Raw genomic sequence first — 14572 nt, 5'->3', positions numbered from 1 at the left:
AGCCTCGAAGCCAGAGGGGCCCTTCTGTGATCCCTTGACCCTGGGCTGGGATTCGGCCTGCAGCCTGCGTGCTTCTGGGTCCTGGCCCTCCGCTCAGCTACCTAACACCTCAGGAGGCCCTCCTCTGGGCTGTGCCTCTCCCCCACCCAGCACGGAACTGGACACCAAGTCAAGGGGTCACCCAGGTGAGTGCGGCATGGACAGGCCAGGGGCTACCTGAGCAGCTGGGCCCGGTGCTGGAGCTGGTGCCATTGCGTTTCTGTAGCGTCTTGGCCTGGAGACCGGGCACCCCGCAGCTCAGGCTGTAGCTGTTTTCTGAGTCTGCAGAGAGGCCAGTGGTGAGGTGGGCCTGGGTACCCCCTCTTCCGGGGCCCCCAGATCCCAGGGGCCTCAGGGCAGTAAGTGAATGAGATAAAGGTCAGGACTGACCCCATGTTAGTTCATTTCTGCTACATGACTACAGGGACAGTGGCAGGGCAGGAGTGTGCCCAGTGCACTTGTCAAGAGGGACACTGGCCCACAGAGCACCAGAGAGCTGCTCAGAATCACTTGGTGATCAGGGCTGGGGGCCTCCTTCCTAGGTCAGCTCCTCCCTGGAGAACAGCAGGGGCAGGGGCTAGAGCCCAGGGAAGAAACATTCCCCCCCCTGCCCACCATCCCATCCCAGGGTTACCTGGCATGAAGTGTGTGTGGGCTGGGCAGGACAGGGAGCAGCTCTCCACACCACCCGCCTTGCTGCAGGACAGCTGGGCCCGGGGAGAGGCCTTGGCCCGCGAAAGGCACTTGCTTGTCTCTGAGAAGAAGGAAGACACAGAGAGGGCTTGAGGGGGCCAAGCTGGAGGCTTTCTGGGGCGGGCAGGGCCCCTGAGCATAGACTACTAGGCCCCCTACCACATCTGTCCCGTGGCTAGACTGTCTCAGCGGGAAAGGGCTGGGAGGAGCTGGGCTCAGAGAACTGGCTTGCTCCCTCCTCCCGACCCCGGTGTAAACTGTCCATGAGCAGGGTCACACCCCATGCCCAGGCCAGGAGCTCCCTGAGTGAGGCTGAGTTCTTTAGAGCAGGTGTCCATGCCCAGCTGGGAAAAGGAACAGCTGAAAATGGGCATGGGCTTCTTGGCAGTGACTGACCCTAAGCAAGGGAAGCCACTGGGAACCCAGCCTGGGACCGCCCCCAGACACGTCCACTGGGGTCTGAAGACGTCCAGAACTGAGCTTCAGAATTCCTCACATGCTTATTTATCTTCCAGGTATTAAGACCCTCTCGTGGCTTGCGGGACAGCTGAGAGTCCTACAGTTTGGAACACATCAGAACTGCTGTTACAGATATCGCAGACACCTACGGAAGTGCCACACTCTGAGCCCGTCTCAGTGGCAGTCGCGCTGGCGCCTGGGCTGAAGAGGGGATTTCTCTGGAAAATAAACTGGCGTGGGAAATGGCCGGTCTGGATGACCTTCAACATGTGGCCGAGCACGTTCAGGGACACTCAGAACGTAAACACTCTAGAAATATAAGCAAACTCATGGCTCTCCAGATAAAACATCTGGCACCCAAATAAATACAAGTCCAAAAGTTTTCTGCTCCTAAAGAATCCAGAAACTACAAAGAGAAGCACCTGCAGCTAACGCCCTCCAAGAAGGGCACCGGAAGGACCCGGGTTCACACTGGCTAAGAAACAGGACAACCATCCACAAACTTCCAGGGAGATAATAGCTCCCAAGAGTTCCAGTACTTTCTCTACATTCCCAAAGGGAATTGTCAGTAACCACAGATGGACAACAGCATGGAGGCCCCTCTTAAGGAAAGGCACACCGTCTGGCCCTGAGCGTCCCTGTGCCTGCTCGCCGGGGACAAGCTACCATCTCCCCAAAGGGCAGGCTTGGCCTCTGTTCCCAGTGAGAGTGGTGCTTGCCAAGCAAGGTTCCTTTGTGTGATCCAGGCACCCTACTTGTGCAGCTTTACCAGGTGAGTGGGACTTAAGGGCAGGTGAGGGGAACCAATGTAAACATGGCATTCATGCTCCCTGCTGAGCTGTGGGTCATGAAGTCCCCGGTCTTCGACCCAGGCATCTCCTGACCTCGGCCAGCACTCAGGAAATCGCCGCAGGCTAGTTTCCTTAGCTTGCATGTAAGGTAGAATCTCTGACTCCACCATACACACCAATAATTCACCGCCGGGGAATATCACAGCCCTCAGAAGAAAGTTCAAAGTCGCCCAAGAAGAGGGAAGGCAGATTGACTGGCAGTAGTAAAAACAAGGGAAAAAGTACATTTGCCTTAAAGGAAGAACGTCTGTTTCTGGGAGAACACACAAGGACGCAACGAGAGGCCAGTTTGAGAATGGACAGGAAGTGGTGGAGGGCTTGCAGGGACACAGCTGGATCTGCTTGGGTTTACTGAAACCACTCAAACAGTGGGACTTCCTAACAATACTCAGTTCTTTCCCAAGTCACAGGTTGGGACCGTTGTCTGAAAATGACCTCCCTTCTCCGATCAAAGTGCAGAGTAGTGGGGAGGGACCTGGTCTGTAAATGGGTTGCTGGCTAAAACAAACCTCGGGGGTTACTTTTAGAGGCCCCAGAAAATTCTCCTATATATGATTCACATTCTCGTGTTTGGGAGCTGTCGTATACCTACATTACGTGGGATTCGAACACAGAATCCCTGGGCGCAGCTTCCACTGCGCCAGCGGAACGCTTGGGACAGAGCCCAGGGAGGAGCCAGAACGCACCTTCCCAGACGGCCATATGCTTTCTATTTTTCTGGTATGAACATGCAAAGGTTAGGCCGTGCTCTTGGGGTGCGAGCTCAGCCACATGACAAACACCCACGGCCTACGTGCGCCCACCCTGCCTCAGAGCTTTGCGGTCTCGGCTGATGTGGCTGGCGCCTCTTCAGGCTTCGTGCTGGCATCACCTGTACCTCTGCAGTGTGGGCCCTACTGTGAATGGAACATGCCCAGTATTCTTTCTGCTGGTCAATGGACCAGTTAGGTGTCTGGTTCCCTTCTCCTTCTCATGTCACCATGGGGCCCTTCTCTCACCTGTTCCTGAAGGAGATAATCATCTCTGTATGCCTGTACTCCCGAAGGGTTCAGTATCTGGAACGGGTCTTTTGGACACTCCATACCAGAACCCCACTTAAGCCTAACCTGTGGTGGCGCAGGGGATAAAGCGTCGACCTGGAAATGCTGAGGTCGCCGGTTCGAAACACTGGGCTTGCCTGGTCAAGGCACATATGGGAGTTGATGCTTCCAGCTCCTCCCCCCTTCTCTCTCTCTCTAAAAATGAATAAATAAAAAATATTCAGAACCCCACTTAATACTGTTTGTTGATGGGACTCCCCTTAAAAATGAAGAGATCTTAACATTTAAGTGGAAGTTCAAGAATAACCGGACCCGTCTTGAACTTGAAAATCAAAGTCGGAGGACTTACACTTCATGACTTAAAAACTTACCTATAAAGCTAGAGTGATCAAGACAGTGGGGCACGGGCCCTGGACAGACGGATAGATCAGTGGAACAGAACTGAGAGTTCAGAAATAAACCCCCGCGTGTATGGCCAGTCGATCTCCAGAGGGCGTCGGGACAATTCAATGGGGAAAGTGAATGGTCTTGTCAACAGTGACCCGGTAACAACTGGATAGTCACATGCCAAAAATGAAGTCGGACCCCCTATTTCACATCATATACAGAATTACCTCAAAATGGATCAAAGACCTCAAAATAAGAGCTAAAACTATAAATTCTTTTAGAATAAAACAGATGTAAACCACAGGGAACTGAGGAAGAAAGGGGCATGGATCATCCAGGTGGCTGGAATCCAGTCCCGAGGGACTCAAATCGGCTGCAGTGGCCAAGCTGTGGCCTTCTTCAGGGCATGTCAAATAGCTAAAGATGAAGGACAAATATGTACACTCAGAGGTGTGGCATTCAATTTGGGAAAACTATGCAAACAGAGAGGTTCCCTGCCCTTAAGGAGGCGTGAGACACGAGGTCGCAGCACAGGAGACGGCTCCTGGGTCCGCGTGCTAACGGGGCTGCCGCAAGCGCGGTCCTCAGGCAGACAGACCGTGGAGAGGCCCGGCCTTCTGCTGCAGACATACTGTGTTTGGCGTCCTAGTCTGAAAGGGAGCGAGGGAACAAAGTCAAGTTGTGAGATCATGAAAGTGACGTCTGGCGAAGGTGGGAGGGCCACCTGGAACCACCAGACCCCCTCCTGTCGCTAACATCTCCCCTAAGACGACTCGTCCCGGGGGCACACATTGGCTGGGTTTCTACACAACGCCGGTGAGAAATCTCCTGGCTGGCAGAGGAAATGACCAGTTCCTGGCTTGTCTGTGACCAACAGACTCCTGGGTGAAGTGTAAAGATGGGACACAGGCTTGAGCCAGACCCGGGGGTTCTCTGAATCTCTCCCAGTGGATGTTACAGGTTATAAACATGGAATAATAACAGTAGGTTGACTTTCTTGATGAACTGAAGAAGCCCCTTGTGCTTCAATGGTTGGGAAAAAAAAGTGGTGAGAAAAATAACAGCACTCACAGGGGTTATTTTATAAGACATTTGTGTTCCTTATTTGGGACAGGCAAACTTATTTAGTAATATGTAGACACATCTTACTGGGAGAGCTATTACTCAGAAATTTTACTGTCTTTGTTACCCTTCATGTTTTGGAAAATGGAAATGGGTTTTTCAGAACTGTAAAGTCACCAGTTGGAGGTCATAAACAGGTTCTTCCGAGATCCTTGGGCACAGATATCTCACGGACACTGTCATATCCAGAAGTCTCAGCACAGGAAGATGACTACATGAAGTTGATGGCTTTTGTGTACGACTCCTGGAATAAATCCTTCTTGGCATCTGCTGGTTCCATTATTCTCTGTTGCATACCTGCGTTCTTCATTCTTTTTTTTTTTTTTTTTTTTGTATTTTTCTGAAGCTGGAAACGGGAGAGACAGTCAGACAGACTCCCGCGTGCGCCCGACTGGGATCCACCCGGCACGCCCACCAGGGGGCGACGCTCTGCCCCTCCGGGGCGTCGCTCTGTTGCGACCAGAGCCACTCCAGTGCCTGGGGCAGAGGCCAAGGAGCCATCCCCAGCGCCCGGGCCATCTTTGCTCCAATGGAGCCTCGACTGTGGGAGGGGAAGAGAGAGACAGAGAAGAAGGAGAGGGGGAGGGGTGGAGAAGCAGATGGGCGCTTCTCCTGTGTGCCCTGGCCGGGAATCGAACCCGGGACTTCTGCACGCCAGGCCGACTCTCTACCACTGAGCCAACCGGCTAGGGCCTCTTCGTTCTTTTGGTCACATTTTCCCAAACCTTGTGCATTTAAGGTAAAAAACTTCCGGTTTATCCTATTGTGTCTCCTTTACAAACGATAGCTCAGCTACAGCCAGACTTCTCTAGGGGTAACGGCCATACTAGTTCTTTTAAGTTGGTTCTCCCAAGCTATTGCTAGGGAAGCCAACACTGAAACATGGTACAAAGTATGTTACACAAACCTTATTGATGATGACACTCTCTGTAGACGAGACAGAAAAGCAGAAAAATTCCCTGGCTCTGGAAGAGGTGGATTCCACCATCCTGCAATGCTTCTGTTTATTATGCCGACACCCACAGACAATATACCCACAGCTCTGTGAAGGTGCACCCCATCTCTCACATGGAAGTCTTGTTCAGTTACGCCACTCCAGGACCACACTCACTGTCCTGTGGGGCTCTTACACCATTCCAGGTGAAGGACTCCTTAGTGCCCTCAGTGAACGACACTTTCCCACGGGGCATCTGAGGGAATCTGAGGAATAACCCCTGAGGGACATAAATACTAGCTGGTGAAGCAGGCTGCAGAGGCTATTGGTCCCCTCTGTAGGAACTGGACAACTGTGAATGGTCATCAAAATGTTGCCCTCACTTTGGGTGCTGGAGTGAATAGTGCAGCCTACAGCACGGTACATGTGCAGGGGGCGTTACAAACCAGCCTGACTGCCTCATGCAAGCAGTCACGGGCACAGTACAACCTTGGTCAACCAGGGGGAGTTTGAGCCACCGCCAGCATTTCGTTTTGAACTTGGATTCCCAGCAGAGGCGAGGTGGGACTGCCCGCATTGAGGCTAAATTAGGAGGAAGCCACCTGAATAGCGAAGGTAGATGCAGAGAGTTGGTGGGCCCAGCATTCTTGGTCAGCCCTGGGAGCTCTTGGTTCTGGAGGGCATTCCCGCCCCGTCTAACAACATCTTCAGTTACAGGTGTCCATCTCAGTCATTCTGTGTCTACTGCCCAGGACATTAACTGCTCCATGCAGTCATAGCCCCAGCTGGTGACTTAGAGACAAAAGCAGGATAAATCACCCTGACAGTGGCCTGAAGATCAGACCTCCAGCAATAGCTTGTCATGGAGGGTGGATGGCAGTGGTGAGGATTGGGATAAACCCTGGTGGCCACTCCTGCAGCTCTGAGGGATGACCAAAAGGGGGGCTGAGAGCAAAATCCACACTTCCCATAGCCCAGAGAATGCCTGCAGCCCCTAGCTCTGGAAACAAGTAAGTGCCACAGCCAGCACTACCCAAGCAAATCAGTGGACACGCCTGTGGAACCAATCAATCGGTGACAGCCCCAGGCTGGGCAAGTCAGCCAACTGGTCCAGCCCACTCAGGGACCAGGCGTCTAAGGCTGGTTTTCCTTTCTACCCAGCAGGGGCCACTCTCCTAAGACCAACAGCACCTAATCCTGTAACCAACACAGCCCCAAAGAGCTCTTCCTCAAACTGTAGACAGAACCAGCAGTTTCCTTCGCTCAACAAGACTGCCTGAACAGCACAGCAATTCTTACCTAGAAAGCAGTCAGCTCAGCTGTTGATTTCCAGTATTAAGTGATAGTGTTCATTCTTGAACCCTTTCATTCATTCAACAAATACTTACTGAGTGTCTAACTGCCAAGCTCTGCTGTAGGGGCTGGGGGTGCAGCAGTGAGCAAGACAGGCCAGAAGACCCGCTCAGCTGTAGAGCAGACAGTCCAGTGAGGACAGATTGGCAAACACAACGGGAGTGTGCAAAATGGCTATTATGCCTGGTGGTTCGCAATGCGCTGGGAGGGAAGGAAAGCCAGAAAGCGAAGGGGACAGAGGGTTTGTGTTCAGAGAAAACCTCACAGAGAGTGAGGAGCCATGCTGGCCAAGAGGGCCTTGTGCACCCACTGTGTTGATGGGGTGGGGGCATCAGCCAGGTGGAGAGCCTGCTGGCCAGAGAACGCTGGCTTTGCTTCTGTGACGAGGAGTCACTGGAGGGGACACAACAGAGAGGGCACATTCTGACTCAGCTCTGAAAGGCTCACTCTGGCTGCCCTGGGCAGAAACCCGAAAGCCAGTTCAGGGACAGCTCCAGCACCCAGAACTGGGTCAGCACACAGTGGGTGGTCATCATGTGTTTGTGGAACCAGTGAGTGTGGGAATTGTCCAGAACTCAGCTTAGAGGTACCCCAGTTCCTACAGCACACCAGCAGAGGACGAGCGACCCCTGTGCTCTGGACACCTGCCCCGCCCCCACCTGACGTCATGCGGCTGGTAGCCTCGGCAAGTGGTGGGTCTGCAGAGGCCCAGCTGCTCCCAGGTGTCCCCCATCCAGGCTAAGATGCTGCTGCACCTGCAACCTCCTCCCTACAAGCTTCCTTGGCAGGACAAGGGGGAACTGGGGGAGCTGAGGCCTCCATGCTTACCCCCTGCTCCTTCTGAGCCCATAGTCTGGCTGCGCATGCTGACCCCCAGGTCTCCCCCTCCCCCCGCAGGTCTGTCTGTGCTCCAGTGACATTAAGCGTGCTCTGCCACCATGTCCCTTCTGATTCTGTAAGCCTCAGTCTCACCCGCCACCTGCCCGCAGCAGAGGACACCTACCCAGTAACCCCGAGGCCCAAAGGAAGCAGTGGGTCCTGCCTCACCCACTCTGCAGAAGCCTCTGCCCTCCCCCTCCCACCAGTCACCATGTGGAAAGCGTGGGCCCCAGCCTTGGCCGCCCAGGGCACTCACCCACACAGTCCTTCCGGTTCCAGTGCAGCCGCCTCCCCGGGGGGCAGACGCATTCAAAGCTGCCCTTGGTGTTGATACAGCCCTGGTCGCAGCTCCCGTTGTTCATGCTGCACTCGTCCACATCTGGGAGCACAGGCGGGGGTAAGGGCAGGAAGTTCCAGTGCTGGCCAGCCCAGGCCACACCCTCAGGGCTGACAGGGCAGGGCCCACCCGACTGGAGGGCAGAGAATCCCCTGAGCCTAGCCTGATACTGTTACAGCATGCAGACATGTGGCCACACACATCACACAGAAGCATACACACACGTGCACATACAAGCCTCCCACAGCTACTAACACACATCTTTGCTACTCAGACTGGGGGGTGGGCAGAGAATTGACACAAAAAATTCAGGTTCCTGTCAGGTCATGTGGGGCAGGAGCTAGCACTGGCCCAGTGGTCCTAGGGCCTCATCTCACTGTGGGCCTTGGGACAGGCCCCTTCCCAGCTGTTCCCCTCCTGTACAATGGGCACCAGGCTAAAAGAAGTCGCCTCTGATGAGGCCCTTTCTCCTCTGACCACCCAGATCAAAAGCACACGTTGGCGAGTAGGGAAGGGCTGGACCACATTCACACTGGGGCGCATGACTGTGAGCACCCCAGCCACCTGCATCCGGGGCTCGGCAGGCCAGGGCAGCGGGTGCCCAGGTTATGGGGGTCCCTGCAGGAGAATCTGCAGCCTACCCCAAGAGCCGCCCCCGGCACTAGCAGTGCATGATCACTTCCCTGCCTGCCTCTTCGGACCTTCACAGCTGCTCAGCAGCCAGGTCACAGGAAAAGAAGAGACACCCAGGACTCCTGGGCCATTGTCTTCACTACCATGCCCATCCATCCCCAAGTCCCATGTCTGTGGCTCCTAAAGCCATCTAGAACCTTCCCCTTCTCGTCTCTCCCCACTCTGCCCACACTCCAGCAGCTCTTGCTATGTCTGGAGCTCTCTCCCCACTGATACCCTGGGTTTTACTCTCCTAAACACATGGTGCCAGAGCAATCTGGTTACATGAACTTGGCCAATTCACACCCTGATCAAAGCCTCCAGTAATTTCTCTTCTCTCTGGGAATAAAACCCAAGTTCCTTCCGGGATTCACGACGCCCAGTATCTTCCCTGTCTGCAGCTCCCATCATGCTCCTGGGCTTGAGCAGTACAGGCTGCCTCTTGGCCCCTCTGCCTCAGTGCTTTTGCACACGCTCATCCCTTTGGAGTGCTTCCTCTCATCTTGACCCAAACACTCCTCATTTAGGATCCTCTATTATCTCCCTATTCTGCCTTCTCTATTGCTCCCCTCCTTCACTGGAATGAATTGCCTATGGGATTAACTATGTGGCGGCCACCCCCCTTCTGGACCGGGATCCCGTGTAGCTGCTGTTTCCATGCGTATGCCCACAGCCTGGCTAAGGCTTAGCACCCAGCGGATACTTGCTGCTCCCCCCCCCCCGACCCTCCCGTTTTGCCCTTGGCTGAGCTGCTCTGCCCATCAGAGTCAGAGTCAGGGTCAGGGTGTGAGGTGCGTGTAGGTGGCCATGCGGCCAGGCGCGTGCCTCGGGGGGGAGGTGGCCCTGGCGGGCGGGCTGCAGACCTCCGCAGTGGGTTGTCCCATAAAGTGTGTAGCCGCGGTGACACAGGCACTGGAAGCTGCCTGGGGAGTTGATGCAGATGTGGTCGCAGGTCCTCTCGAAGGAGCACTCGTCGATGTCTGTGTGGCCACAGGAGACAAAGTTTGGGGAGGAGTTTCAGGGTGTGGTGGATGGGCACGGCCTGCCACTCAGCCACTCAACATATATCTTTGTGCACAGCCAGTCCCTGGGCCCTGGGCTCAGTGCCCAGCTAATCCACATCCTGTCACTGCCTGGTTTTCCATTTTGTCTCCATTACCTTATGTTTGTGGGTCAGAAACCACTTTGCATCCTTTCTGAAAGGGGGAGTGGACGTATTTTGAACGGAAGGGATTATTATCAATTTCTGCCTTTTTAATATTTTGCATTCAACTGTAATTAGGATTGGTTTTTAATCCATCTCTGCAGGAAAGTGACAGGGGCTGGCCCGAGGAGGCAGCTGAACTAGGACATAAAGCCAAGTTCCCTGGTTCTTGACAAAGTGAGTTTTCCTGTCACCCCAAGATGTCTCTTGAGAAAAATAAGTGGAATGACATGAATAGAAAGAGGGGCGGGGAGAAATATGTTACCCATAAAGGGTAATTCGGTATAATCTTGGTAGGACATGAAATTTGATCCTGAGTTCCCTGGCAGCCAGGGTAAAAAAGGAAAGAGTGCTTATTACCAGAAAGGACGAAATAAGCCACATGCTCATAGGAGACAAATCTGACCTGGCCATAAATTCCGAGAAATACGGCTCTAGTGGGTCAGTTGATGAGGCTTCTTGCTTCTCCATGGGCACTGTAGTTGGAGTTCATTCTCTGGATACATTAGCTCATGTAGCTACACACATATTCCTAATATATGGGCGTTTGCAGTAACAATTACACAAGGAAGGACTTGTGCTGTGGGTGCTCAGAGGGGAATGTGACCCCTTCCAGGGGTGGGAACCTGGGAAGGTCTGATGCTTATGGCACCTGAGCTAGTTTGGAACGCAAGAATTAGGGTGGGGGAAGGGTACTGCAGGCAAAGGCTGGGAGGTGGCAAAGCAGGGCACCCAGGGGATTGTGTGGAGCTCAGGGGGGCTGGAGAGGTGTCCGGGGTCCTTATTTTCAGGGCCCTGAGTGCCAAGTAGAGGTGCTTAGACCATTCCCTACTGGAACTTGGGAGCCCAGAGCAGTGCTGGAGCAGGGGTGGGGCATGCGCAGAACCTCAGGGTCTCAGAGATGAGACCGGAAGAGGATGGAGAAGACATGGCCGGAGACCAGAAGCAGGTATGTCATCACCTCCTTGTTCCTTGGAAGCTGCCTGCCTCTCTCACAAGGCAGCTGGGATGCAAAGTCAAGGGCCCTCCCTCCACCCTCCACGAGGCAGATGGAGAAACAAAGTCAAGGGTCAAGGGCCTTGACTGGGGCCTAGACAGACACTGAGCTCCCAGAGGACCCTTGTCCTTTTGGCCTGGGGTGTGATGAGCCCTGGATCCTCCCTTATTAACCTTCTGCTTTTGCCTTTCTCTTGGGAGAACAGCTTTCACCCCTCAGGGCCTCGAGATGCCCCAGGACCAGGCCCTGAGCGGCACTAACAGGCAGAAAGCTGCCAGTCCCACAGCCAGACTTGGCCACGGGCAGCCTGGTCCCCCGTGGAAAGAAAACAACTAGACTGGTAACAGAGTAATCATGCTGGAACTAGCCCTCCTCCACCACCGAGCCCGACAGGACTCCTTGTGGTTCCCCAAACTCCTTCAGCCCAACAGTGCCGCTGCCTGCCGTGGTTTTTACCTCCCTGGCTGCTCCTGGAAAACCCCTATTCACCCTTCAAACCTTTAACCAGAGTCCCTCCCAGGAAGCCTTCCCTGACCACTCTCTGCACTGCTCATGCTCTGGGATCCTGCTGAACACTGGATGTCTTCTGGATTTGTCTTGGGCTCTGATTCTTGAGTTCTGGACAGATTTCTCCTCCCATTGCTCCTGCTCCTAGCAGGCACAGGACTGTTGGAGAGCTCCTGCAATGTGATGCTGCTTCCACCAGGTGGCAGTATTCCACCTCCAAAGCCACTGGAGGAGGCCCGGGAGTCCCGGGAAGGGACAGGACTGGAGGGACAGAGCCACTTGTGGGACTCCACTGACTGGCGGTGCCACATGGGACACACGCTACTCTCTCCCTGGGCCTCACTTTCCATCCATAACAGAAACAGGTTGGACTGAATGGCTTCTGAGGGCCCCTAGGGTCATAAAGGACAGGGAAGACAGGAAGGGCAAGAGCATGTGCTAAGGACCCAAAACAGTACCTGCTTCTTCAGATCCAGCTGGCAGGGTGTTCAAACTCCACCCCATACTCACCCCCTCTCTCAGGAGCATGTACATGCCCGGGAGGGTACGGGACCGGGGCCGAAAGGCTACCTGGGCACAGAGAAGGCTCACCTTGGCACGTCCGCTCGTCAGTCAGCAACTTGTAGCCCTTCCGGCAGCCGCACTCGAAGCTGCCCACAGTGTTGCGGCAGAAGTGGTCGCAGCCGCCGTTGTTGACCAGGCACTCGTTGATGTCTGCCAGAGTCAAGTGTGGTGGGGGTAGGATGGGCCGCGAGGTGGGGGACGACAGCCCATCACCCGCTCTTCCCTGACTTGCCTGCCGCCCACTGCCCAGGGATGGCCTCAGTTTCCCCAACCGAGCACAGGGATGGGGGGTCCGGTTCGGAGTGGCGGGAGTCGAGAGGATGAGTTACATCTCTTCCCCCTGGGACTTTGCCATCAAAGAAGGGAGAGGAACTGATTGATGTCTGCTGTGTGGGGCAAGACAGCAGAGAAGGTGAAGGCCAGTCGTTCCACCAGCACTCTGAGGGGCCGCCTCGGGGCAGGCAGGCTGCTTCCCGGTGGCTGTGACCTCAACTCCTGGTCTGTGAGACAAGGACCAGAAGCATCGCGCAGGAGTAAATGAAGTAACACCTTGGAGGGGCAGGCGCTGTCAGAGCTCGGCCAGCTCTTAGTGGCTGGCCGGAGGGGCTGCAGTGATAGGGGTGCGGGGTGACCCTGGGCCTGACTTCTCAGTCTGGTTCTTCCTGCTACCCCACCCCACTTCCCACTTGCTGGTTTGAGCCACTTCTTCACTCAGCATTTAACGAGTGTGGCTGACCCCTGAAGGCTACCTGGCTCAACCCCAGCCAGAAATGGGCCTGTCCTGAGTGTCCTGCCAGGCAGCCTCTGCTGGCAGATGTCCAGTGATGGCAGCTTTCTCCCTCACAGAGCGGTCTGCTTACTGACGCATCCTGAGCTCCCTGACCCTCCCAGCCCCCCACCCCAGCCCTGCTCATGTGGGCTTTGCTCTAGACCAGGCATCCCCAAACTACGGCCCGCAGGCCGCAATGCGGCCCCCTGAGGCCATTTATCCAGCCCCCACTGCACTTCTGGAAGGGGCACCTCTTTCATTGGTGGTCAGTGAGAGGACCACTGTATTTGGCAGCCCTCCAATGGTCTGAGGGACAGTGAACTGGCCCCCTGTGTAAAAATTTGGAGACCCCTGCTAGACTCAGGCCAACCTGTCAGACTTCTCAGAGACCTGTCCCCAAGGTGCCTCTCCTTGCTCCAAAGTTCCCTTGGGCTCGATCCCCTGAGCCACCACGCCAGTCACCCCTCTTCAGACATGACCCAGCACGTAGTAGCAGAATTAAGAGACGACTTCCAGGGTGGGGTTCTCACTCTGATTGGAGGGGGCGAAGAGGAAGTAGGGAAAGCAGAGAGGACCGCTCCGCGTTGGCCTCCGGCCATCTGAGCAGAGCTGTGGACTTGGGTTCCCGCGCCCACTGAGCCTGACCTGAGCACAGGGCCCGGTGTCCGTCCTGTGCCTCTGGCACCACCCTGTGAATAAGGTCAGTCTGCCACACGTGGCTGAGCCCCACGGAGGAGATGTGGTCCTATTCCCACGGCTCCCGTCTTGGGCGAGCCTCACCACACCGCTCTCGCTTCTTTTCCCGCAAACCAGATAGGCTGGGCTTGACTTCTGCTCAAAGTCTAAGGCTGTGTTCCCACAGGACGTTCCCAACACAACAAAAACATCTGTGGTCAGGTTCATTGGGGGGTGGGGGTGGCGGTTAAAGAGATGCTGAGACTCCTGCAGGCAATTCTCAAAGCCTTTGAGAGTGACCAGCAAGCGAGTCCAACAGGGATGGACCCGGGAGCCTCGTTCTTGGGGAGGCTCCAGTGGGACGGGGCCTGGGGAACGCGGAACACCCTGTGGGCATGCCCTGCATCTCCTGCAGGCCGCTGGGGTGCGTACGGTTCCCCAGTCCTGGCCCTGACCCAGCTCTGCCACCATCAGCTGGGGACTTCGCCTCTCTGAACAGGAGGTGCTCTCTGTGTGCACTCTGAAATGGTTACTAAGAACAACAACTGGCCCTGGCCGGTTGGCTCAGTGGTAGAGTGTTGGCCTGGCGTGCGGGGGACCCGGGTTCAATTCCTGGCCAGGGCACACAGTAGAAGCGCCCATTTGCTTCTCTACCCCCCCCCCTCTGTCTCTCTCTTCCCCTCCTGCAGCCGAGGCTCCATTGGAGCAAGGATGGCCCGGGTGCTGGGGATGGCTCCTTGGTCTCTGCCCCAGGCGCTAGAGTGGCTCTGGTCGCGGCAGAGCGACGCCCCGGAGGGGCAGAGCATCGCCCCCTGGTGGGCAGAGCGTCACCCCTGGTGGGCGTGCTGGGTGGATCCCGGCTGGGCGCATGCAGGAGTCTGTCTGACTGTCTCTCCCCATTTCCAGCTTCAGAAAAATACAAAAAAAAAAAAAAAAAAAAAAAAAAGAACAACGACTTCTCAGGACTGAGAGCTCTGTCCTCTGTCTGAAGCCCATGTTTCAAGAACAGAGCTGTCTAGGGTGAGCCCACGCCCAGACTAAGCAGTAGGACCCTCTGGTGGTCACCGAACCTACTGGGTACCACCATGGG

At 55.4% G+C, this 14572-nt stretch overlaps 1 protein-coding gene across 2 annotated transcripts in view; it reads right to left on the bottom strand.

Annotated features, from left to right (window-relative positions):
- Window positions 1-14572, bottom strand: part of SCUBE1 (signal peptide, CUB domain and EGF like domain containing 1) — a 137196-nt gene that overhangs the window by 19225 nt on the left and 103399 nt on the right. For both annotated transcript variants that reach the window (XM_066255913.1, XM_066255923.1), the window contains 5 exons: window positions 12066-12188; window positions 9630-9746; window positions 8014-8136; window positions 674-793; window positions 217-321 (listed from right to left, as the gene is read on the bottom strand). In XM_066255913.1, the coding sequence (XP_066112010.1) occupies window positions 217-321; window positions 674-793; window positions 8014-8136; window positions 9630-9746; window positions 12066-12188 (588 nt within the window). The remainder of the gene's footprint in view (window positions 1-216; window positions 322-673; window positions 794-8013; window positions 8137-9629; window positions 9747-12065; window positions 12189-14572) is intronic.

Source organism: Saccopteryx bilineata, chromosome 1, assembly GCF_036850765.1.
Source record: "Saccopteryx bilineata isolate mSacBil1 chromosome 1, mSacBil1_pri_phased_curated, whole genome shotgun sequence".
Lineage (NCBI taxonomy): Eukaryota > Metazoa > Chordata > Mammalia > Chiroptera > Emballonuridae > Saccopteryx > Saccopteryx bilineata.
Note: the sequence above shows the minus strand (reverse complement) of the source record. Positions and strands in the feature narration are given on the sequence as shown.